General features: G+C 57.7%; 4 protein-coding genes across 5 annotated transcripts; 2 read left to right on the top strand and 2 right to left on the bottom strand.

The window, feature by feature from the left end:
• FOSL1 (FOS like 1, AP-1 transcription factor subunit) lies at positions 1-5,536 on the top strand. The gene is made up of 4 exons (XM_060019288.1): positions 1-125; positions 1,949-2,146; positions 4,054-4,161; positions 4,612-5,536. The coding sequence occupies exons 1-4, from the start codon at positions 36-38 to the stop codon at positions 5,029-5,031; spliced, it is 816 nt and encodes a 271-aa protein (XP_059875271.1). The 5' UTR covers positions 1-35; the 3' UTR covers positions 5,032-5,536.
• A 748-nt stretch (positions 5,537-6,284) lies between these two features.
• CCDC85B (coiled-coil domain containing 85B) lies at positions 6,285-7,315 on the bottom strand. The gene has a single exon (XM_060019289.1). The coding sequence runs from the start codon at positions 7,130-7,132 to the stop codon at positions 6,524-6,526; it is 609 nt and encodes a 202-aa protein (XP_059875272.1). The 5' UTR covers positions 7,133-7,315; the 3' UTR covers positions 6,285-6,523.
• A 1,855-nt stretch (positions 7,316-9,170) lies between these two features.
• On the top strand, positions 9,171-12,910 carry FIBP (FGF1 intracellular binding protein). 2 transcript variants are annotated; one of them, XM_060019283.1, is made up of 10 exons: positions 9,171-9,368; positions 9,570-9,768; positions 9,970-10,096; positions 10,601-10,701; positions 11,198-11,331; positions 11,674-11,782; positions 11,860-11,923; positions 12,173-12,259; positions 12,347-12,444; positions 12,784-12,910. In XM_060019283.1, the coding sequence occupies exons 1-10, from the start codon at positions 9,284-9,286 to the stop codon at positions 12,851-12,853; spliced, it is 1,074 nt and encodes a 357-aa protein (XP_059875266.1). In that variant the 5' UTR covers positions 9,171-9,283; the 3' UTR covers positions 12,854-12,910. The 2 variants fall into 2 exon arrangements, with proteins under 2 accessions (XP_059875266.1, XP_059875265.1); XM_060019282.1 differs by having other exon boundaries at positions 11,198-11,352.
• Positions 12,911-13,151: 241 nt separating this feature from the next.
• CTSW (cathepsin W) lies at positions 13,152-17,145 on the bottom strand. Its single transcript, XM_060019281.1, has 10 exons — positions 16,475-17,145; positions 16,143-16,227; positions 15,190-15,303; positions 14,640-14,794; positions 14,436-14,532; positions 14,273-14,353; positions 13,981-14,106; positions 13,710-13,774; positions 13,424-13,633; positions 13,152-13,338 (listed from the first exon to the last, which is right to left on the bottom strand). The coding sequence occupies exons 1-10, from the start codon at positions 16,559-16,561 to the stop codon at positions 13,228-13,230; spliced, it is 1,131 nt and encodes a 376-aa protein (XP_059875264.1). The 5' UTR covers positions 16,562-17,145; the 3' UTR covers positions 13,152-13,227.
• Positions 17,146-19,720: the final 2,575 nt, after the last annotated feature.

The following is a 19,720-nucleotide window of genomic DNA, read 5'->3' as shown; positions in this document are numbered from 1 at the left end:
CCGACGCGGACCCCACAAAGCAGCCAGCCCAGGGCATGTTCCGAGACTACGGGGAACCCGGGCCGAGCTCCGGGGCCGGTGGTGCGTACGGCGGCCCGGCGCAGCCCCCGGCGACAGGCCAGCAGGTGAGAGGAACCCGATGCCTGGGATCCCCAGGTGGACAGAGCCTGGGACTGTGCGGGCCGCTCCCGCACACTCGGGGACTGGGACCGGGAACAAGGAGCAGGGAATGGGTCTCGGAGCAGTGGCAGCGGATTATGCCCATTCTCCGCTGTCTAAGGGCACTTTCTCCCCCACTCCCCAGCGGAACGGGCGCGGCGGGCGGAGCAAACATCTGCGAACATCCCCTCTCGCGCTCGTACCCCTTCCCGTCTCTGTCTGCTGTCTATCTGTCCCTCCGTCTCCGTTACCTTCTTTCCTTCTTCCTGTTCACCGCTAATTTCTTTGTCCCATCTACGTCGGAAGGGGACCCCTTAGTCCGGGATTAGTCCTAGCCCCGACAGGATCAGAGAGGGTCTGATCCATCTCGGACTCACTTTCCGAGGTCCGGAGTCTGAGCCGCGGCCGCCGAGACGTCCCTACGCACGGGATCCACCGCCAGGCTAGCCCCGACAGACTGCGAATCCTCGGCAGTCTGTCTGTGATCATCCGTGTGCCTGACCGTTTGTTTGTCCCTCCCCACCCCGTCGCCAAGTCCTCATCCCCATCTCGGCGCAGTGGAGCCTGGTGGGCCCCGGGAGACTGGCCCTTGACCCTTTTACGGGTTGGGGCCGGTGGAAACCGCGAGGTGCCGGAAGTGCGCGAGGTCCTGCAGCGGCAACTCCCGCGCCCCCGACTCTCGGCACCGAACGGCGTCCGCTGAGGGTTGAGGGGGGACCCGGGAGGCTGCAGGTGTCCATTTCCTGTCGAGGGGCCGTGAGCACGTGTCGCTAGGGGAGGGAAGGAGTGGCGTCCGTTCCGCCGAGTCACGGCGGCGAGTCACGGTGGCTGACTCACCCGGAGCGCCCCTCCCTTCCTGGCTCGGAGCGTCCCGGGCCCGGACAACCTCGGGAGCGGGAGATGCCGCCGGCGGCACCTCGGCCCGGAACTGGGGTCACTGGGTCACTAGGCCCGCAGCGCTGAGCCGGGGACACTGCTGTCCAGACTTGCCTGGGCTTGAACCCAGTTCTCCTCCGGAACACTGAGCCCCCATCTCAACCCATTCCTCACGTTTCTGGCTGAAAGTATCATGACAGGTAATACCTGGAGCGCATACTGTGCAGCCTTGCATTGTGATGGGCAGTTTCCACCTCATTTACTTTACCTCACAGAATCCAAGACCCCACTGATTTTAAAACCCACCATTATTTTGTGCCACTAATTTTTTTTTTAAAGTTACCAATTCAACTATGATTTCAGAGCTACTGAAGGGAAATTGTTAGCATCAGTGAAATGCTGTAATCCTCACCTATGACAATATTAAAAACAAGGAAACGGAGGCACATTGAAGTTAAATAATTCGCCCTGACAGCCGGTAAATGGCTGAGCTAAGATTAGAACTGGGCTAGCTTGAACTCAGAGCAGTGGCTCTTGCCCACCATGGCCCCTGTGTGTTGGGCACCTGCCAGTTACCAGGCTCTGTCACACACACATTCTCTCACCTGATTCTCACAGTCACCCTCGAAGTTAGGGGCTGTCATTATCCTCTTTATGTAGATGGGACTCAGGCAGGGTGCAAAAGTGGGTAAGAAGAGCCTGGCTGCCTGGATCCAAACCCCACTTCCCACTTATTGGCTGTGTGTCTAGGGACAACTGTTTTCCTGTCAGAAAATGAAGATACTCTTGTGCAAATTATATGAGTCAGTATTTGTAAAGTGGTTGGGACAGCACCTGGAATTCACACTTTATTACTGGAAGCCCCTCAATCCACAGAGACCTTATCCCTGGCCCTCCATGTCTTATCCCTCAGAAGTTCCACCTCGTGCCAAGCATCAACACTGTGAGTGGCAGCCAGGAGCTGCAGTGGATGGTTCAGCCTCACTTCCTGGGACCCAGCAGCTACCCCAGGCCTCTGGCCTACCCCCAGTACAGTCCCCCACAGCCCCGGCCAGGAGTCATACGGGCCCTGGGCCAAACTCCAGCAGTGCGTCGCCGGCCCTGTGAACAGGTAAGAAGCAGTGGCGTTTGCACGGGTTCTTGTGCCCACAGGGATGCTGAGGTGCAGAGCATAAGCTCTTGCCCAGAACGCAGGCTTAGAAGGGGCATGGGGAGAACAGACCCACTGGTGACTACTGGCCAAGACAGAAAGTGATGAGACCCCCTGGGGAGACCCAGAGGGCAAAGCAGTCACTTCTGGATCAAGGAAGGCTTCCTACAGGCCTAGAAGGATGGGTAGGATTTGAATAGAGAGAAAGATGAAAGAAAAGACATTCCAGGAAGAGGGGATGGCAGAAGGAACGGAGGTAGCAGTGAGAACATGCAAGGTGTATGTGTGGAAAGTTGTGTGGACAGTAGAGGGTCTCCAGCTGCTGACAGGTATGGAGAGGGCGGGCTTATGCTGTCTATGTTGCTGGGAAGAGAACAGAAAGAGGAGGGTTCCCTTCAGCTACTCTCTGAGGCTCTGTTTCTTATCTCATTTAATCCTCACGAAAACCCTCTTGGGAATGAACTCTGGTATTCCCCATTTTACAGCCAAGGAAATGAAGGCACAGAGAGGTAGTCACTTGCCCAAGATCACACAAGTAGTGAGTAATGAGACAGGTCTGTCCAATTCTAAAGTCAGATCGTAACCACCAATCCACACTGTCTCACCAGGAGGTTAAGAGAAGGCTTGAAGCTTAGAGAGCTGGGAACTCTTACCTCCCAAACCACGGTTCTTAGCAGCACACTGCTAATAAAGTCCGTGCCAAAATAAATGAATAAGAGCTAGAGGGTCTTTAGGGAGTGGTTCCACTTTCCTCTCCCTGGGGCATTTTGGTATCTGAGACTATAGTGGGTGAGGTCTGCACGTTAAGGAGCTTGCTCTGACAGCAGGGTAGAGGATGGGGAAGACGTCAGGATCCTAACAAAGATGTGCCGTCGGCCAGGGGTGACTTCCCCAGAAACAGAATGGCTGGCTTTTGTGACCAACTGGAAGGAGACCATGGTGTAAGCCCCAGAGGCAGGCTCCTGGACTTCCTTCAGCCATGATCCTGGGTACTCCTAGACTGAGGCTGTGAGCTGTGAGTGGGGTCCTTTCGGGGGAGGTGGTCTCCATCAGCTGGCCTCTTTCTCAATGTTAAATAGAGTGAGTGGATTTTAATTTCTGCTCTGGAACCACAAACAAGTTATTCTTTCTTCTCTGGGCTTCAGTTCCTTACACGAAAAGTTGGGTTAAGAATCTTTATAAACAGATGTAGAGAACAAACGTATGGACACCAAGGGGGGAAAGCGGCGGGGTGGGGGGGCATGTGGGGTGGGATGAACTGGGAGACTGGGATTGACATATATACACTAATATGTATAAAATAGATAATAAGAACCTGCTGTATAAAAAAAAATAAATAAAACTTAAATGATTAAAAGGAATCTGTGTAAAGCTCTTAGCTGGCACATAGTAGATTCCCGATGAACAACTACTTAGCAGCTCTCATTAGCCCCTCTTGGTGCTTACAGCCCCTGGGGAAGAGGAGACTCGGTTATCAAGAGACTGAAAAGAATGAGGGTCCTTTTAAAAAGAGTGGCCTGGTCCCAGAGGCTCATGGGAGGAAAGGCCACTTATAGCTGCGGAATGAAAGAAGCTTCCAGGAACGGCCGGGGTCGGGTGGGGAATCTTAGCTGAGCCTGGGAGAGGAGGAGGGTTAAGGTTTGTAGAAGGACGGGAAGGGCATTCCGAGAGGAATCATAGGAGGCAAAAGCTGGGTGCGAGGAGGAAATATGACTCATCCAAGCTTACTAAAGCGGGTAACCGGTCGGGGTGCAGAGGTCCCAAAACGCAGCCTGAGGGTGCCCCTGCGCTGCCATGCCCTCGGCCAGGCTCCTACCACTGGGCCAGCAGCACAGGGTCCACCTCACTGCTCTCTCTACCCTCCCCAGATCAGCCCCGAGGAGGAGGAACGCCGTCGAGTGAGGCGCGAGAGGAACAAGCTAGCCGCGGCCAAGTGCAGGAACCGGAGGAAAGAACTGACCGACTTCCTGCAGGCGGTGAGCACCGGCGAGTGCGGAGGGTGCCCAGGTCCCGGCCCACCCAACCTCAAAAGGCCCCCAGTTCCCAAGAGCCCGCGGGGCCGCAGGGGGCGCCGGTATATGAAGTCCCCTGCCCCACCCCCGGCTCCCTGTCGGAGGCGCACTCCGACGAGGAAAATGTGATTAAAAATTAATTGCAGCGGGTCTCTCTCTGAACAGAGAAGAGCTGAAGCTGGGACCGACAATGTCCTTCGAAGATGCCCCCCGAGCCTGATGGGAGTCGTGCCCATTTTCTCCCATCGACTCATGGGAGTTGTAGTCCAGACTTGCTGGAGACTCCCCACTTCTCCCCGCCCCCTCGCCACCACCACCCACCTTCCGCGCCCCAACCTTCCAATCACTACCACAGTGGGAGGCTCCGCGGTATTCAGCCCTCATCCTCCTGACTCCTCTCCTGATCGTCCACAGGAGACCGACAAACTGGAGGACGAGAAATCCGGGCTGCAGCGAGAGATTGAGGAGCTGCAGAAACAGAAGGAGCGCCTGGAGCTGGTGCTGGAAGCCCACCGCCCCATCTGCAAAATCCCGGAAGGGGCCAAGGAGAGCGAAACCAGCGGCACAGGCGGTACCAGTGGCACCAGCAGCCCACCAGCCCCCTCCCGCTCTGTGCCTCGTATCTCCCTTTCCCCAGGGCCTGTGCTTGAACCCGAAGCATTGCACACTCCCACGCTCATGACCACACCCTCCCTGACTCCTTTCACCCCCAGTCTGGTCTTCACCTACCCCAGCACACCGGAGCCCTGTGCCTCAGCCCACCGCAGGAGTAGCAGCAGCAGTGGGGACCCCTCTTCTGACCCCCTTGGCTCCCCAACCCTCCTGGCCTTATGAGGCACTCCAGCCCCCACTCCCTGCGGGTGCTACCCTCACCAATATTTCCCTGCCCATTGGTCCAGCTGGCCTGGACCATATCTCATGTCCAACCCCAGCAGATTCTTCTCCATCCCTCCAGATGAGACTGGGCATATTTTGCTTCCTGGTAGTGCCAGCTTGGGGCTACCAAAGCTGCCCCCTCTTTCTCTAGAGCTGGCCTCTCTAGCACAATTTGCACTAAGTCAGAGACAAAGTGGTTCCTGTTTGTTGGAGAAAATTCCGGGCAGCTCCCAAGGGACTTTGTAGATTCTCAGAGGTCCTCTGGAGCCCTAAATCCCTGCAGATCACCCCTATAGTCACCATCACCCTCTTCCTGTGATTCACCCAACCCTACCCCTGACAGGAGGTGATGCTCTACCCGCCGAGAACACTAACTCACCCAGCCCCACTGCCAGCAGCACCAGGTTATTGAACCAGGACACTCTGCCAGCCCCTCATAAGTGGAACAGCTCAGGAGGTGCCAGAGGTTTCTATGATGAGCTGACCTGCAGCCCCAGCTCTGAGAAGACTTTAGCTCCAAACCTCCACAGCGTGGGCAGCTGCTATTTATTTTCCTAAAGAGAGTATTTTTATACAAACCTGCCAAAATGGAATAAAAGGCTTGCAGCTCTAGCCTGCTCTCATTGGACCCAGAGGCTAAAGGGAGAAGATTTGGAGCCAGAAGCCCTAGGCTCCCATTTCAGCTCCACCAATTCACTACATGACCTTGGACAAATTCTTTGATATTTCTGGACCTTGATTTTCTTATCTGACAAGTGAGGCTACGTCTGTTCTGCCTCAGCTCCAGGACTGAGAGAAGGCACAGAAGTGCTATGAGGTGCCAAGCCAAGAGGATTACCATCCTCCTCCTGGTGGGGGCCCACAGTACTCCCACAGGAGGGCACTGTTATGCCCCTTCCAGCCTCCCGGGAGGCGGCTGAGTGGGTTTCAGGCCCCCAACACCTGCTTCCTGCCCCATTGTCTTGGACAGGAAGGAACCGGGAAGGGAGCTGGAGCCACTTCAGGGGCTGGATTACGGCCTGTCCTGGGGCCTGATGGGGGGAGCCAGTGGCTTACCACGGTCCCACATCCCGCCCCAGGATGCAAGTAATGGGGGAGTCAGACACCTTAGTTCTGCAGTCCCTCCAGATGGGAATGGTACCCAGTCTCAACGTCCCCGCCCTCGTCCCAACGCCGGCGAGTCCCAAACAGACGCTGCCCCAGCCATGGGCTCTGCTTCCGCCTCAGTTTATTAGCCTCCACCCAGCCCCCAGCAAGTCCCTCCGCTCCAGCCTCCAGTCCCCCTCCTGCCCCGCCAGCAAGCGCCAGGGGCCCTCCTCAGTGTTAGGGTTTCTAAGTCCATGCCAGCGGCCCCTCGTGCGCAGCGGGGGCGGCGTCCGGGTGCCGAGGTCCACCGCAATCTCCGCGCTGGAGGAGCAATCCGGGCGGGCGTCGGCGCGAAGCTGTGCCCTCAATCATCTGGGGAGCAGGCCAGGGGCAACTGATCGGGGCTGCCCACGCTGCCGGTACTGGAGCTTCCATCGCCCAGGTCACGGGGACCGCAGGGGGGCAAGGCCAGCTCGGGTGTCGGCCCAGGGCCAGAGCCCCCCGAGCCGCCGGTACCGCCGCGCGGGCCCCACTCCTCGCCCAGCGCCAGGCAGAGCTCCTTAAGGGCCAGGTTCTCCCGCAGCAGCTCCTCCTGGCGGCCTTCCAGCTCGGCCAGCTTCTGCCAACAACCGCCTAGATCCTCGCGCACGGCTCGGGATGCTTGGGTCCCGAAGAGCTGCCACTGGCGAGCGGCTCGCCGCCCTCGCTGGCGCTCCGAGTCCAGGAAGCAGCAGAGGTCGCGCAGCTCGCGGTTCTCGGCCTGTAGGCGCCGGTTGAGCTGCTTGAGCTCGCGTATCTCGCCCAGGTGACCCTGTAGCTGCCGATTCACCTCCTGCATGAGACGGCCGCGCTGCACCAGAGCCGCCAGACGCGCCGCCTCCTCCCGCCGCAGGCGCCGCACCAGCTCCTCCTTGCCCAGAGCCGCCATCTCTTCATCCGTCAGCTCCTCCAGGCCGCCCGTCTCGGCCTCCATGGCTGCTCAAGCCTCTGGAGCATCGCCTGCCCGCCGCCGCGGCCCAGGAGCCCCACGACGAGCTCCTCGCCGCTGGGGCTCAGGCACCCGCTCCGCGGACAGGCTGTGGTAGAGATAGCTTAGGCTGCAGCAGCCGCGCGTGGGTGGGCACGCGGCGGGGCGCGCGCCGGGTCGGGACTGCATGGCGTCAAGGAAGAACAGCCAATCCGAGCCAGCTCCCTCGGAAGGGGCGGTGCCTAGGAGCCGGGAGCAAGGCCCTTCCCCGCCCACTCTGGACCGCGGAGTCCCCGACGCTCGCGGACACTCGGTACCCGCGTCACCGACCTCCGCGGCAGTCAACAGCAAACTAGAAGCTTCGTATCTTCCAATTCGAAACCTCCTCAAGCTCGAGCTCCCTCTGAGAACCAAGATTCGGGGGTCGGCCCCCGACTTTCCTGCCCACCCCCGGGCGAAATCCAGACGGATCGCCTTTTCTTCCTTCCTAGCTTTGCTCGAACTCAAGAGTCTCGGCTCACTGAGCATCGCTCCCAGTCCACGGAAACATAAGTCCAAACGTCCTGGCTCACCATCAGCCTATTCTCCTTCTCACGGACCGTGTCCTGCCCAGTGGGAGGGCCATACAAGGGATTCTTTTGTTCAATAAACTATTATTGTATGTAAGGCTTATAGAGAAACAAACTTGATCAATATCCTTATACTGTCCTTAAAGAGATCGTAATCTGGCAGAGGAGACGAGCTGCGTTAAACAAAAAGCAAATGGAAGAAGAGCACATTTTGAGGGACCGCCCCCTACCTGCAAAAGGTTTCCCAAAAGAGGGGATATCCGAGGGGCCCTGAAAGATGCATAGGACTTTGGCAAGTAATGAGAGAGCTATTTCAAGGAGAGGGAATAGCATGATGAAAATCGCTGGGGTCTGAAAGAGGCTTGCTGCTTTGGAAACCGTGAGAGTAGCTTGTTTTTTGGGTTTTTTGTTTATTTGTTTGTTTTGGAAAGGCAGGTGCTTAGAGAAAGTGGTAAGAGAGGAAGGGAGGTAACAAAGGTAATCAGAAGCCAGATTTTTAAGAGTTTTCAATACCAGGCTGGAGCGTTTACACAGGCCAGTAAGAATTTAAGCAGGAGAGTAACATTTTTAAATATGCATTTTGTAAAAAAGGTTGTTTGGACGGCTTTGTGTGGGATGGACCACAGGGAGGGGATGTAGGCAGAGAGATTACTAAGAACACTGTGTCAATGGGCAAGGAGAGCTATGCAGAAGGAGTGGGCTGGGACAGTGCCAGTGGGGGTGGAGAGGACAGAACAGATACTAGAAATATTCAGGAGGCAAATCGGCAGAACTGAATGTAGGGAGAGAGGAGTCTGGGAGAAAGCCCAGGTTTCTGGTATGAGAACCGCGTGGATGGTGGGGCTGTCACCAAGATAGGAACGCAGGAAAGAAACAGATTCGGGAGACCGACAGGTCTGTCTGGCTTTTGAAGGTCCTGTGGGGGACAGAGTGGAGTCACACATAGGTGGCCGTCTGGATGTGGACTTGCAGACAGAGCTCTAAGCTGCAGAATAAGAGAGGTCATTAGTGTGGGGGGGGGAGGTGGTTAAAACCATGGGAACAGGTGCCCCATGTTCAGGAGAGGGGCTCGTCTGCAGGATGGACTGAGGGGCTCCCACCCAGCAAGGGCCCTTGAGGATGAGCCAGACACCTTTTTTTCAGAGAAAAGACTTAGGATAGAGCCCAGTGGAGACCCTAAATTTAGGATACAGGTCAAAGTAGGGAGGCCCCGAAAAGGGCAGAGAAAAACCAGAAGGATGTGAGGGTAGAGGTTGCCGGGATAGGTCAAACTGGCCGGAGAACTTGACTCTGGACGCCCTCCCGCTAACCTGGCCGGGGTGAGGGTGGGGTGGGGTGGGGACTGAGAGCCTGAGATTCCCCCTCCCGCTGAGAGGAGGGCGGGGCTACTCCACTGCCTCCGTCTCCGCCTCTTTCCTCGCCGCTCCTGCCCCGACTCGCTCTGTCCCGGAAGTGGTCCTTTTCTGGCTCCGGGTGCCGGGAGCCGAATGCCTGTGCTCACGGAAGCGGCCCGGCGGCGGCGCGCCGGGCCCGGGCAGTGCTTGCTCCTGCTGGGGCGCTGCGGTAGCGCCCGGGTCCCGGCGTCGCCATGGCCAGCGAGCTGGACATCTTCGTGGGGAACACGACCCTCATCGACGAGGACGTGTATCGCCTCTGGCTGGACGGTTATTCGGGTCTGTGGGGGACCGTCTGTGGGTGCCGGTTTGGCGGAGCTGTTGTTTTGGATGGGAGAGCGGGCAGAGCCAGGAGTAGGCATCCTATAGGGCAGTGGGCAGAGGCCTGGGAGTACCGAATACCTAGGGGTCGGGGCTGGAATCCCTGAAGGGCCTCTGGGGTCGGCGGGGCGGAGCCTGATGCTAGCGCTCACTTCCTAGTGAGCGACGCGGTGGCCCTGAGGGTGCGCTCGGGAATCCTGGAGCAGACCGGCGCCACAGCAGCGGTGCTGCAGAGCGACACCATGGACCACTACCGTACTTTCCAAATGCTTGAGCGCCTGCTACACGCCCCGCCCAAGCTGCTGCACCAGCTCATCTTTCAGATCCCGCCCTCTCGACAGGCGCTGCTCATCGAGAGGTGCTCACCTGGCGGGATGGTGGGGACGCCAACCAGTCTGGCCATATACCCATTTTGCAGGCTGAAAATGAGGCCCAGGGAGGGACGGGGCTTATCTAGGCCGGGAGAAAGTTGAGAGCAGAAGGGGCCAAACCCAGGTCCTGCCAGTTCTCCTTTCGCCTCCTTTATGGAAAGTCAGCAGTGTTCCCTGACTCCTCACAGGTACTATGCCTTTGACGAGGCCTTTGTGCGGGAGGTGCTGGGCAAGAAGCTGTCCAAGGGCACTAAGAAAGACCTGGATGACATCAGCACCAAAACAGGCATCACCCTCAAGAGCTGCCGGAGACAGGTGGACACCACACTCATCTGCAGCCCGCCCCTTCACACCATCCCTTTGGTCACTGCCCCACCTCCAGGCTCCTCCAGCACCTCGGTGGCAGTGGCTTCATATCCACTCTGCTCTCTTTTTGGCCCTTCCAAGCCACTCCCTACTCTTCAGCCAGAGTGGCCTCTCAGAAGCCCAGATCTGACCTTAGCTTTCCTGGGGCTTAGCCAGGACGGTCAGTTTCAGCACAAATTAGTGAAGAACTGGAGAGCATGATGATAAAATGGGGGTGAATTTATTGATAAGAGTGAGTAAACATGTATCCAAGGCAAGATGGCAGAAGCTGGTGAACACTTGTTGAATTGATAACAGGTATTAATAATTAATAGTTTGTTGAAGGAATAACAGATGCTCCCTCAGTGTCTGTTGACTGTATAGGTGGGTAGGTGATAGAGGGACGTTCACTAAACAGCTTATTGGGTGAGCAACCTCTGACCAGTCCTCTCTCCTCCTCTAACTGCCCTGCAGTTTGACAACTTTAAGCGAGTCTTCAAGGTGGTGGAGGAAATGCGGGGCTCCCTGGTCGATAACATCCAGCAACACTTCCTCCTGTCCGACCGGCTGGCCAGGTGAGGGGCTAGATGAGGAGCCAGCTGCCTCCCCCTCCTGCACACTCCTTCCTTGCCCCCTGAGGCTGGTCCATATTCCCCACACCAACCCGCTTGACCTCCTGGCTGGGCTAGGGGGATGGTTATCCCACTCCTGGTCTGCACTTTGGATCAGACTGGCCTGGGTTTGAATCCCAGCCCGGCCATTCACCAACTGGGCTGTTGCGAGGTGCCACATGGAAAGCCCATGACGGCACAGCCCCTGGGGCTTAGTATGTACTCAGTGAATGGTAGCTGTTACCCTGTGGTCTCCCACTGTGTCCCTTAGGAGACCTGGGCTGAAACCTTCTCTTTCCCCAGATGAGGAGGCCCAGAGAAAAGTGACTTGAAACACATCACACAGTGAGTTAGGGTAGAGAGAGGCCAGAACTCGGATGCCCAGCCAGTGTTGCAGGTGGGAGCTGCTCGCTAAGAAGGAATTTCAAGCCCTGATGGGCCCACTCTCCCCTCCCTGCAGGGACTATGCAGCCATCGTCTTCTTTGCCAACAATCGCTTTGAGACAGGGAAGAAAAAACTGCAGTATCTGAGCTTTGGGGACTTTGCCTTCTGTGCTGAGCTCATGATCCAGAACTGGACCCTTGGAGCCGTCGGTGAGGCCCCCACCGACCCAGGTGCCTGGACACCTCCTCACCTTCTCAGGGCCTGGCTTCCCACCAGCGGTTTCTCCTGCAGGCCCCCGTTCCCAGCATCCTTTCTTCTTCAGGGCCCCTCCCCAGCCACTTCTGCTCCCAGTCCGGTGTTCCCACCCACACGTCTGCAGACAAAGGGCCCACGGCTTCCCTATGGCTTGGGGCCAGTCACTCCACGTCCCTCACACTCCACTTGCTCTTTTGTCTCATGGGGCGCAATGAGGTGGTGGGGGAGGAAGGCTCGGGATGTCACAGGAGGGGTTTTTATCTCCCACCCCAACTCCCTTCATGGACCTCACTCAGACCCCCAGGCGGATGACATGGACATGGACTTAGACAAGGAGTTTCTCCAGGACTTGAAGGAGCTCAAGGTGCTTGTGGCTGACAAGGACCTTCTGGACCTGCACAAGAGGTGACCCTTGGGGTCTATGGGGCGGGGCCTGAAGTGGGGGCCCAGGCGACTCTGGGCTTGACCCTGTCTCCCTGCAGCCTGGTGTGCACTGCCCTCCGGGGAAAGCTCGGGGTCTTCTCTGAGATGGAAGCCAACTTCAAGGTCTGTGGCCCAATCCAGCCTCTGTCCCATTGGCATCGTCAGCCTCCAGAGCACTGTCCCCTCCGGGCAGCTCTGCTCATGCCTGAGATTGACCGGCAGGTGGCGCTGCTGCTCCCTCTGCCTGCCTGTGAAGGGGGAGCCAGCTCTTAAACAATGGGGAGTTATTTGATGGAGGGAGGTGGATAGATTTGGGCTCAGCCCCCAGCCTCTTGGGCAGAAGGCAGAACTCCCAGGCTCCCTGCCCCACAGAACCTGTCCCGGGGGCTGGTGAATGTGGCTGCCAAGCTGACCCACAATAAGGATGTCAGAGACCTGTTTGTGGACCTTGTGGAGAAGGTGAGCTGTCCTGCCCGCTGCCCTCTGATCCCCATCCTGGCCTGTCCCTGGGCTGTACCAGTGCTAGATGTTACCTCGGACCCACAGTTCGTGGAACCCTGCCGCTCCGACCACTGGCCGTTGAATGATGTGCGACTCTTCCTGAATCAGTATTCGGCATCGGTCCACTCCCTGGATGGCTTCCGGTGAGACACCCCAGGCTTCCTCACTCTGCCGGCCTCCTTCTGGGGCCTAGCCCTCCTGCAGACTCAGAGTTCCCTGTTCTGTCGCCCTGGAGGTGGAAGTCTGTGTTGACTAGAGTCTCAGCTCCACCTCTTGGAAGCTGTGACCCTGACTTTGGACAGGTTCCTTAACCTCTCCCTTCCTCAGTCCCCTCGTACATAAGCTGGGGGTGATAATAATGAGGATCATAGGAATATTGTGAGGATCAAACAAGTGAGGGTGTAGAGAGCACTTAGAGCAGTGTCATGACACGAGGGGCATACAGTAAACGTCAGCCGATCCCGTTACTGTTACCATTGCAGGCACCAGGCCCTCTGGGACCGCTACATGGGCACCCTCCGTGGCTGCCTCCTGCGTCTCTGTCATGACTGAGGCCCCCTCCCCCTGCCCTGCCCACATTGACAATAAAGTTGCCATGACTTTGGAGGAGGCTGTGAGTGGGTACAATTATGGGTCCGCGTGTGGGAGTGTGTGCAGGTTGCACGCGTGTGTCTCTGCGTGTCACAGTGTCTAAGGATGTATGTGTCCATTGGCCCCGCAGGGACTAGGACATGTCAGAGAATGTTATCTATGTACTCCCCATCTATTTCCCCACCCCAGCTGAGTCCACTCCGAAGACAGGGGTCTTGTCTAGGTTTATTCAATCCGTAGCAGAAACACTGGGAGGATAGGCAAAAGCCTTGGGGTGGGGTGGGCAGGGAGGTAGCTGGCACAGCAGGAGAGAGCTGGGGGGCAGCCAGGTGGGCTCAGGGAGGGCAGGAGACTTGGTGCTTCTTAACGGGTTTGTCCACTCTGGCAGTGAGCGGGTACTTGGTGATGCCGCAGGTATTACTCCCTCGGTGCAGCCGGAAATAGCCCTAGGAAGTTAGGGGACATCAGGGCCAGTCGGCGGGGAGAGGTCTGTCCGGCCCTGTCCTCCCGCCCCCAGTAGATCACACTCACCTCCTCACCCCAGTTGGCCCCCCAGGAGTTCTTCAGGATCCAGTATGGGATGGAGTAGCGAGGATGAGGAGGAGACCGGGATGAGATTGCCTCTGCCTGCCTCCCCTCCACCGACTTGCTTTTACCAAAACCCACCAGCAGGACAGAATGATCCACAAGCTGGGGGTCACAGGTGGTAGATGTGGCCTTGATCACACCCTTCTGGTATTGCTGCAGGGGCAGAGAGGCTGAGTCGGGGGCCACCTCCCCTATATACCCCTCCCCCCAGTTCCCTACCTTATCCCACCTGCAGTAGCTTCATGTTGATGGTCACAGTGATGGGGCCTTGGGTGGCCAGGTACCTGGCGATGCCTGGGGGTGGAATGTGCCGTCAGGCCCTGCCTGTCCTGTGCCCCCTGCTCTCGGCTCATGGGTGTCTCTATCTCTTTCTCTTTCCCACGCCCAACCCCCCGCCCCCAAATCCCTCCATCTCTGTCTGTAGCCCTGTCTGTCCTGGTCTGTCTGTCCCTGTCATTCTCCCCCCTGGGCCCGCCCATGTGTCTCCATCCTGCCCGTACTCTGCTCGCAGGGCTGCAGCATGATGAAATCCTGGATCCAGGCCACCTTCTTGTGCTTCTTAGCCTGGCATCTGTGGGGTTTGCTGTTCCCCTTGAATGGGTAGTCCTTATCACTGGCCAGGCCACCTGGACATGAGCAAGGCCCCGGAGGAGACTCGGCTCAGCTGCGGAACATCCCACCCCCCCCCCGACACACACACACACACACACACACACACACACACACACACACACACACACACACACACACACACACACACACACACAGCTGCCCCGAGAGACAGGCACTCACTGTTGTTGAGGACAGTTATGAACGCATCCCAGACGAAACCGCCCTTGCAGCCATTCCCACAGCGGTCACAGTCGAGCAGCTCTGGTGCAAGCAGGGACAGTGTGGGTGCCCGGGCCTCAGGCACCCCCGCCTCAGTCACACAGGTCCCCTCCCCCAGCCATACCTTGCACAGAGACTTCCAGAGATTGATCGTTTTTGATGGCCCACAGGGCCTCGATGTTGCCCGCTGCTGCCATGGCCCAGCAACAGTTGCAGTTTTGCTAGTGGTAGAAGGATGGGGGTGGGGGTAGGGAATGCAGGCCTTGCCCCTCCCCTCCCCCTCCCGCCACCAGGGCTGGATTGGGCCAGGCCGCATGGGGGCAGATACCTGATTCCTGATGGGTGAGATGATGCCAGCCTTCTTCCGCCAGTCACAGGTCAGGGGCACTGACTGCCCCCACTCTTCAGACCCTACCTTTTGGCTCACACTGGGGGCCTCTCCAGCCACCCTCTGATGCCCATAAAGCTGGCCAAACTCCTCCTCTGGGAGACAGATGGGGCCCCCAAATTTTGCAGTTTTTACCCCCTCTCCCCCACAGTCTGCCTCTCACTTCAGCCATCCACATCCTCAGCCATCTGAGTCCCCCTAATACCCTGGGAGACAGAAAGGCAAGGGTACTGAGGCCTAGAGAGAGGCCAGGTTCCTTGCTGGGGTGCACTCCCCTGCACCTGCTGCCTCCCCCTGAGCTGGGTTGCGACCCCGGCCTCCGGAGTTCCTGCCCCTGATCTCTGATTTGGGCCAAGCACCCAGGCCTCTGGTCCTCAGAGTCCCTCTGGGAAACAAAAGCCAAAAACCTGCCCTGTCCATCTGCTAGTATCCCTGGAGAAGGTTCTGCTTCCCCACCTACCACCTAGGGGCCAGGAGGGGGTCCCGGTACCTGTGAGGTCACTGAATGGAGTCACCCCAAACTCAGCTGTGCCCAAGTCCTCCTCTTGCAGCTGCTGAGCCTTGGCCAGGTTTCGGGCAAAGATGTCCAGGCGGCGAGCATGCTCTAGACCAAAAGGAGGTTGTCCTAGGCTGGCTTCCAAGCCCCCAGGGGTAGGAAGTGGTCACTGGCTTGGCTTCTCATCCACACTCGCCCAGGTGAGCACTGGCTGTGTTTCCCGTGGTCCTTGCAGGCCCTGCTACAGACACCTGGGCCAAGGAAGTGGCTCCCCAGCGCCCCTAGGGTTGGGTTTTCCTAGGAAGCCAGAAGGGGTATCTCCGCCCACCTGGGGGAGAAGCCAAGTAAAGGGTCGGAAGGCAGAGTGACTCAAGGGAAAAGTGGATGGTTAGAGATCGGCATCCTGCCAGGTCATCGCTCTCTGTACTTCACATCTCTGACCGCAAGTCTGTGGCTGGAACGAGGTGGGGGAGGGTGGGGTACAGGTCCATGGCACAGGAAGTCTGGGCTGAAAGGTGCTCACAGACCATCCCCCTATAGGAGATGAGATCCAGAGGGCAGGGGCAGGGCTGGCAACTCCTGGGGGTGGAGAGGGAGTCCCCAGCTTGGGGACAAAATGGGTATCCTTGGGTGTTTGCTGAATGAACTCATGACTAGATGGCGGCCTCCTGCCTGCTGCCTGCAGTCACAGGAAAGTGGCTCTGGAGGTGAAGGATCCTCTTGGACCAGTCAGACCCCCAACAGCTGCTGCCTCCCTCCAGGTTCGTAGCCAAGGATGATCCTGTCCCCACTTGTGCATTTGGGAAACCAGGGAGTACACCCCCAGCCCTGTCACTGTCCTGCTGAGTGGCTTTGGCCAAGCACATTCCCCACCCTGTGGCTTGATTTCCTTGTCTCTTAAATGGGAGAAGGGGGGTTGGACCGGAGACATTTGCGCCCCGTGATACCTGCTGGGTGTGAGTAACTCCGGTTGTACTGGATCTGGAACAACGTGAAGACCTCTTTCAGCTCCAGAGGCTGGGGACCTGGGTCCTGGAAAAACAACCAAGGGCAGTGGGGAGGCGGAGAGGTGAGGAGTCATTGCTGGGACACACCTCAGCTCCCAGATGTGCCAGGACTGGGTTAGGGGAGCAGCCGGTTCACCCCCTCTTCTCCCTGTGTGGGCCTGGACGCGTCAATCACCTCTCCAGCCTCAGTTGCTCCCTCTGAGAAGTAGGAGCAAAGCACTGTTTCTGAGGGGGTGAGCCCCAGGCATGGGGAGCAGGCTGGGGACGCTTACCTGGCCCCTGAGGGAGCTCTTGATGCCTTGGGCCAGGCCTGCCACCAACAGGGCCAGGAGACAGGAGAGATGGACAGTTAGTGACATGACGCCGCAGACCAGAGTGTCAGCGGCAGGAAGCTATGCAGACCAAGGTGGAGGGGCTGAGAGGGTGGAGCTGGAGAAACCACAAAGGGGAAACCAGGCTGCGAGGGGGAGGAGGACCCCCGAGCACAAGAGGCCTTCAGGCTTTTGTCCCTACATGGCCCCCTGCCTTCCTGTACCCCGCTCCTCCCCTTTATTCAACAGAGGCTCTCTGCCCATGCTGTTCTGGGCGATTCTAGGGATATGGAGATGGATCTGTCCTTAAGGGGACAGGAGGAGACAGATCCTAAGTGGGCAGTGACAATGTAAGGCCATCAGTGCCTTGAGCGGGAAACAGGGGGCTATGGAAGCCACAGGCCCTGATGACTGGGGGGATGGGTGGTGGTCAGTGGCCCCCGGAGAGCATTCTTGTTCATCCTATTACAAAGCTCAGTCGGCTCAGAAGTCACCTCCAAGCAGCTCACCCATCCTGTGGTGTAACCTGCAGCTCCTTGAGCCCCTGCTGTGCCTGTGCCTACTGGGCGTCTGCGTCCCAACCGCACCGGAGGTATCTGCCTTGCTTGTGTCCTCAGCACCCAGGAAGGGGCTGGGCACAGAGCTGGCTCAGTGGGGATTTGTTGACTGAGCAATTGGTCGTCATGGGTTTTAAATAGAAAAGTTCAGGGTCTGGGGGACAGCAAGTGGCATCTACTACCTCCTTCTGTTCTTCATTCCTATCAGTCTGGGGATGGGGATGAGGGGTGTGGGTGGGCCTGAGGGGGCGGAAAGATAGCAGGGTTGGCATCTCAGACAGAGTAAGGCCGGAGGCTAAGGGCTGGGCAGGGGTGTTCACACCTGTTACTTCTGCCTTGGTTTTAAGTGGGTCCTTGGGCTAGGGAGCTCCCATATGGGCCTCCAGGCTGGCAACCAGCACCCAATACAAGAGATGGGTGAGAAAAAAGCTGGCTTTCTCGGGGTTCCATGGGGATGGGAGCGACGGGAAGGGATCCATCCACTCATGAGCTCACCACCTCTTTTCTTCATTCATTAGGAATCTTCCCAAAGCTGTGAGATCCCGTTTTGCTGCACCCAGCCCCCCGCCCCCCCCACCCACACACCCCGGATAGTAAGCCAAGGGACTCCTCTATTTGGAAAAAAGAGTGATGCTGCCTTTATTAAAATACAGTAGACAGACCATCCACAGAGGGGTACCTGGCTTCATGATTCTAGATCCCAGGCATGTGTCCCAAGCTGCTTCTGGCTGTGTGTGACCTATGGCTAAAGCCCCATGTCAGCCCTCAGAGCTGGAGGTTCACATAACAGCTTTATTGAGGTATAATTCACATACCATAAAATTCACCATTTATAAGTGTACAATTCAGCGGTTTTTCACGTATTTGCATAATGGTGTAACCATCACCACTGTCTAATATCAGAGCATTTTCATCACCCGAAAAGAAACCCCATACCCATTAGAAGTCATTTCCCCATTCCCCTTCCCCCGGCAAACACTCATCTAGTTTGTCTTTCAGATTTGCCTATTCTGGGCGTGTCATATAAGTAAGTGGAATATGTGGCCTTTTGTGTCTGGCTTCTTTCAACTAGTGTACTATTTTCAAGATTCATCCATGTTGTAGCATATATCAGTACTTCATTCCTTTTTATGGCTGAATAACATTCCACCGTGTTACCATTTTTTGCTTATCCTTTCATCAATTGATGAACATTAGATTGGTTCTATATTTTGGTTCTTATGAATAGTGTTGCTATGAACACTGTACAGATTTCGTGTGTGTGTGTGTGGATTGTGTTTTCAATCCCCCTGGGTATATACCTAGGAGTGAAATCGCTGGGTCACGTGGTAACATTTCTGAGGACCTGCCAGACTGTTTTCCACAGTGGCTGCCCCATCTTACATTCCCACCCACAGTGTATGAGTGTTCCAATTTCTCCATCTCCTCGCCAGCACTTGTTACTGTCTGTATTTTTGGTTTTAAAGAACTATTATTTTTAGGCTCCTTCCCCGCACGTTGGGGGATGGTGCTGGGAAGGATTTGGGGGTGGCGAGGTGCTCTCCAGTTCACACTGCACCCGGAAGGCTCACCCCAGGACCCACCGTTAAGTCCTCTCCTCTCCCCCGGCGGGGCGATAGTGAAGATAAACAGGGGTGGGAAAGGGAACCGAAGGCTCGGCAGTTCCCACACCCTGTCTGCCTCCAGGCAGGGGACCCCTAGACACGCAGCCCTTTCCCGTCTGGCCCCGCCCTGAGACGTGGCCAGGGCAAGACCCCAACCCCTTCCTGGGAGCCAGCTCCGCCCAAACTCCTCCCCTTAGGGCTCTCCCTCTGCTTGGGAGAGGATGCAGAAACCCGGGGACTGGGGGCGGGGTGTGTGTGTGGGGTCGGGGGACGCTGGTGGGAGGATGGCCAGGAAGGCGATGGCACCGGACCCTGGCGTCCTGCACGCCCGAGTTCGGCCCTGCCCGCCTTCTCAGGGGCTTCCATTCATTCTGGGCCAGAAGTGAACTGCCGCCCCCGCCCCAAACTGAGGTAGCCTCTCGGACTGAGGGCTCGCAGGAGGCCGTTCTGGAGTGAAGGGACCGCCTGGCTGAAGACAGCCCTGGGGATGGAGAGGAGAAGGGACCGAGATGGACAGTTCTGGACCTGGGAGCGTCTTTTCTTAGGGCGAGGGTCTGGTGACCCTGGACGAAGTTCTGGTATTTCCAGAGTGACTGTCCGCGTGCACAGAATAACATTCTGGAGGCTGCAGAGTGAGGATCTGGAAGTCCCAGGATTAGGTGGGGTCTAGGTCCCCAGGATGACATTCTGGGAGGCGCAGAAAGAGTCTGTGGGCCCCGGCCTTAAGTGCACAGGAATTCTGGGGGCGCAGATTAGGCAGGGTCTAGGTGCGCAGGATGACATTTTGGGGTGCGCAAAGTGAAAGCGTGGGGGCTCCTAAGTGAGTCGGGGGCCTGGCATCAGGGCCAATGCCCCCAGGATCGGGCGCTAGGGGACCCTGGCCCGGCGCCGGGAGGCGGCTCCGGGAGGCGCCGCGGGGGACCGGGTGGGGGCCTGCGGCCGGCTGGGGGCGGAGAAGTGGGGGGTCGGGGTCCCTCCCCCTGGCACGGGCTCAGGAATCCGCTGAGGGGCGGGCGGAGGCGCCGGGGTGGGCCGCGCCGCGGCGG

Source organism: Delphinus delphis, chromosome 8, assembly GCF_949987515.2.
Source record: "Delphinus delphis chromosome 8, mDelDel1.2, whole genome shotgun sequence".
Taxonomy (NCBI): Eukaryota; Metazoa; Chordata; class Mammalia; order Artiodactyla; family Delphinidae; genus Delphinus; species Delphinus delphis.
Note: the sequence above shows the minus strand (reverse complement) of the source record. Positions and strands in the feature narration are given on the sequence as shown.

What these genes read in the sequence shown, in the direction of transcription:
- FIBP (XM_060019282.1), top strand. Translation starts at nt 9,284, where the DNA reads ATGGCCAGCGAGCTGGACATCTTCGTGGGGAACACGACCCTCATCGAC. An exon ending in TCAAGAGCTGCCGGAGACAG is followed by an intron (nt 10,097 to 10,600) that starts GTGGACACCACA and finishes ACTGCCCTGCAG; the next exon opens with TTTGACAACTTTAAGCGAGT. An exon ending in CACTCCCTGGATGGCTTCCG is followed by an intron (nt 12,445 to 12,783) that starts GTGAGACACCCC and finishes TTACCATTGCAG; the next exon opens with GCACCAGGCCCTCTGGGACC.
- FOSL1 (XM_060019288.1), top strand. Translation starts at nt 36, where the DNA reads ATGTTCCGAGACTACGGGGAACCCGGGCCGAGCTCCGGGGCCGGTGGT. An exon ending in CCCCGGCGACAGGCCAGCAG is followed by an intron (nt 126 to 1,948) that starts GTGAGAGGAACC and finishes CTTATCCCTCAG; the next exon opens with AAGTTCCACCTCGTGCCAAG. An exon ending in GTCGCCGGCCCTGTGAACAG is followed by an intron (nt 2,147 to 4,053) that starts GTAAGAAGCAGT and finishes TACCCTCCCCAG; the next exon opens with ATCAGCCCCGAGGAGGAGGA.
- CCDC85B (XM_060019289.1), bottom strand. Translation starts at nt 7,132, where the DNA reads ATGGAGGCCGAGACGGGCGGCCTGGAGGAGCTGACGGATGAAGAGATG.
- CTSW (XM_060019281.1), bottom strand. Translation starts at nt 16,561, where the DNA reads ATGTCACTAACTGTCCATCTCTCCTGTCTCCTGGCCCTGTTGGTGGCA. An exon ending in TCAACATGAAGCTACTGCAG is followed by an intron (nt 13,634 to 13,709) that starts GTGGGATAAGGT and finishes CTGCCCCTGCAG; the next exon opens with CAATACCAGAAGGGTGTGAT. An exon ending in GGGCCAACTGGGGTGAGGAG is followed by an intron (nt 13,339 to 13,423) that starts GTGAGTGTGATC and finishes CTAACTTCCTAG; the next exon opens with GGCTATTTCCGGCTGCACCG.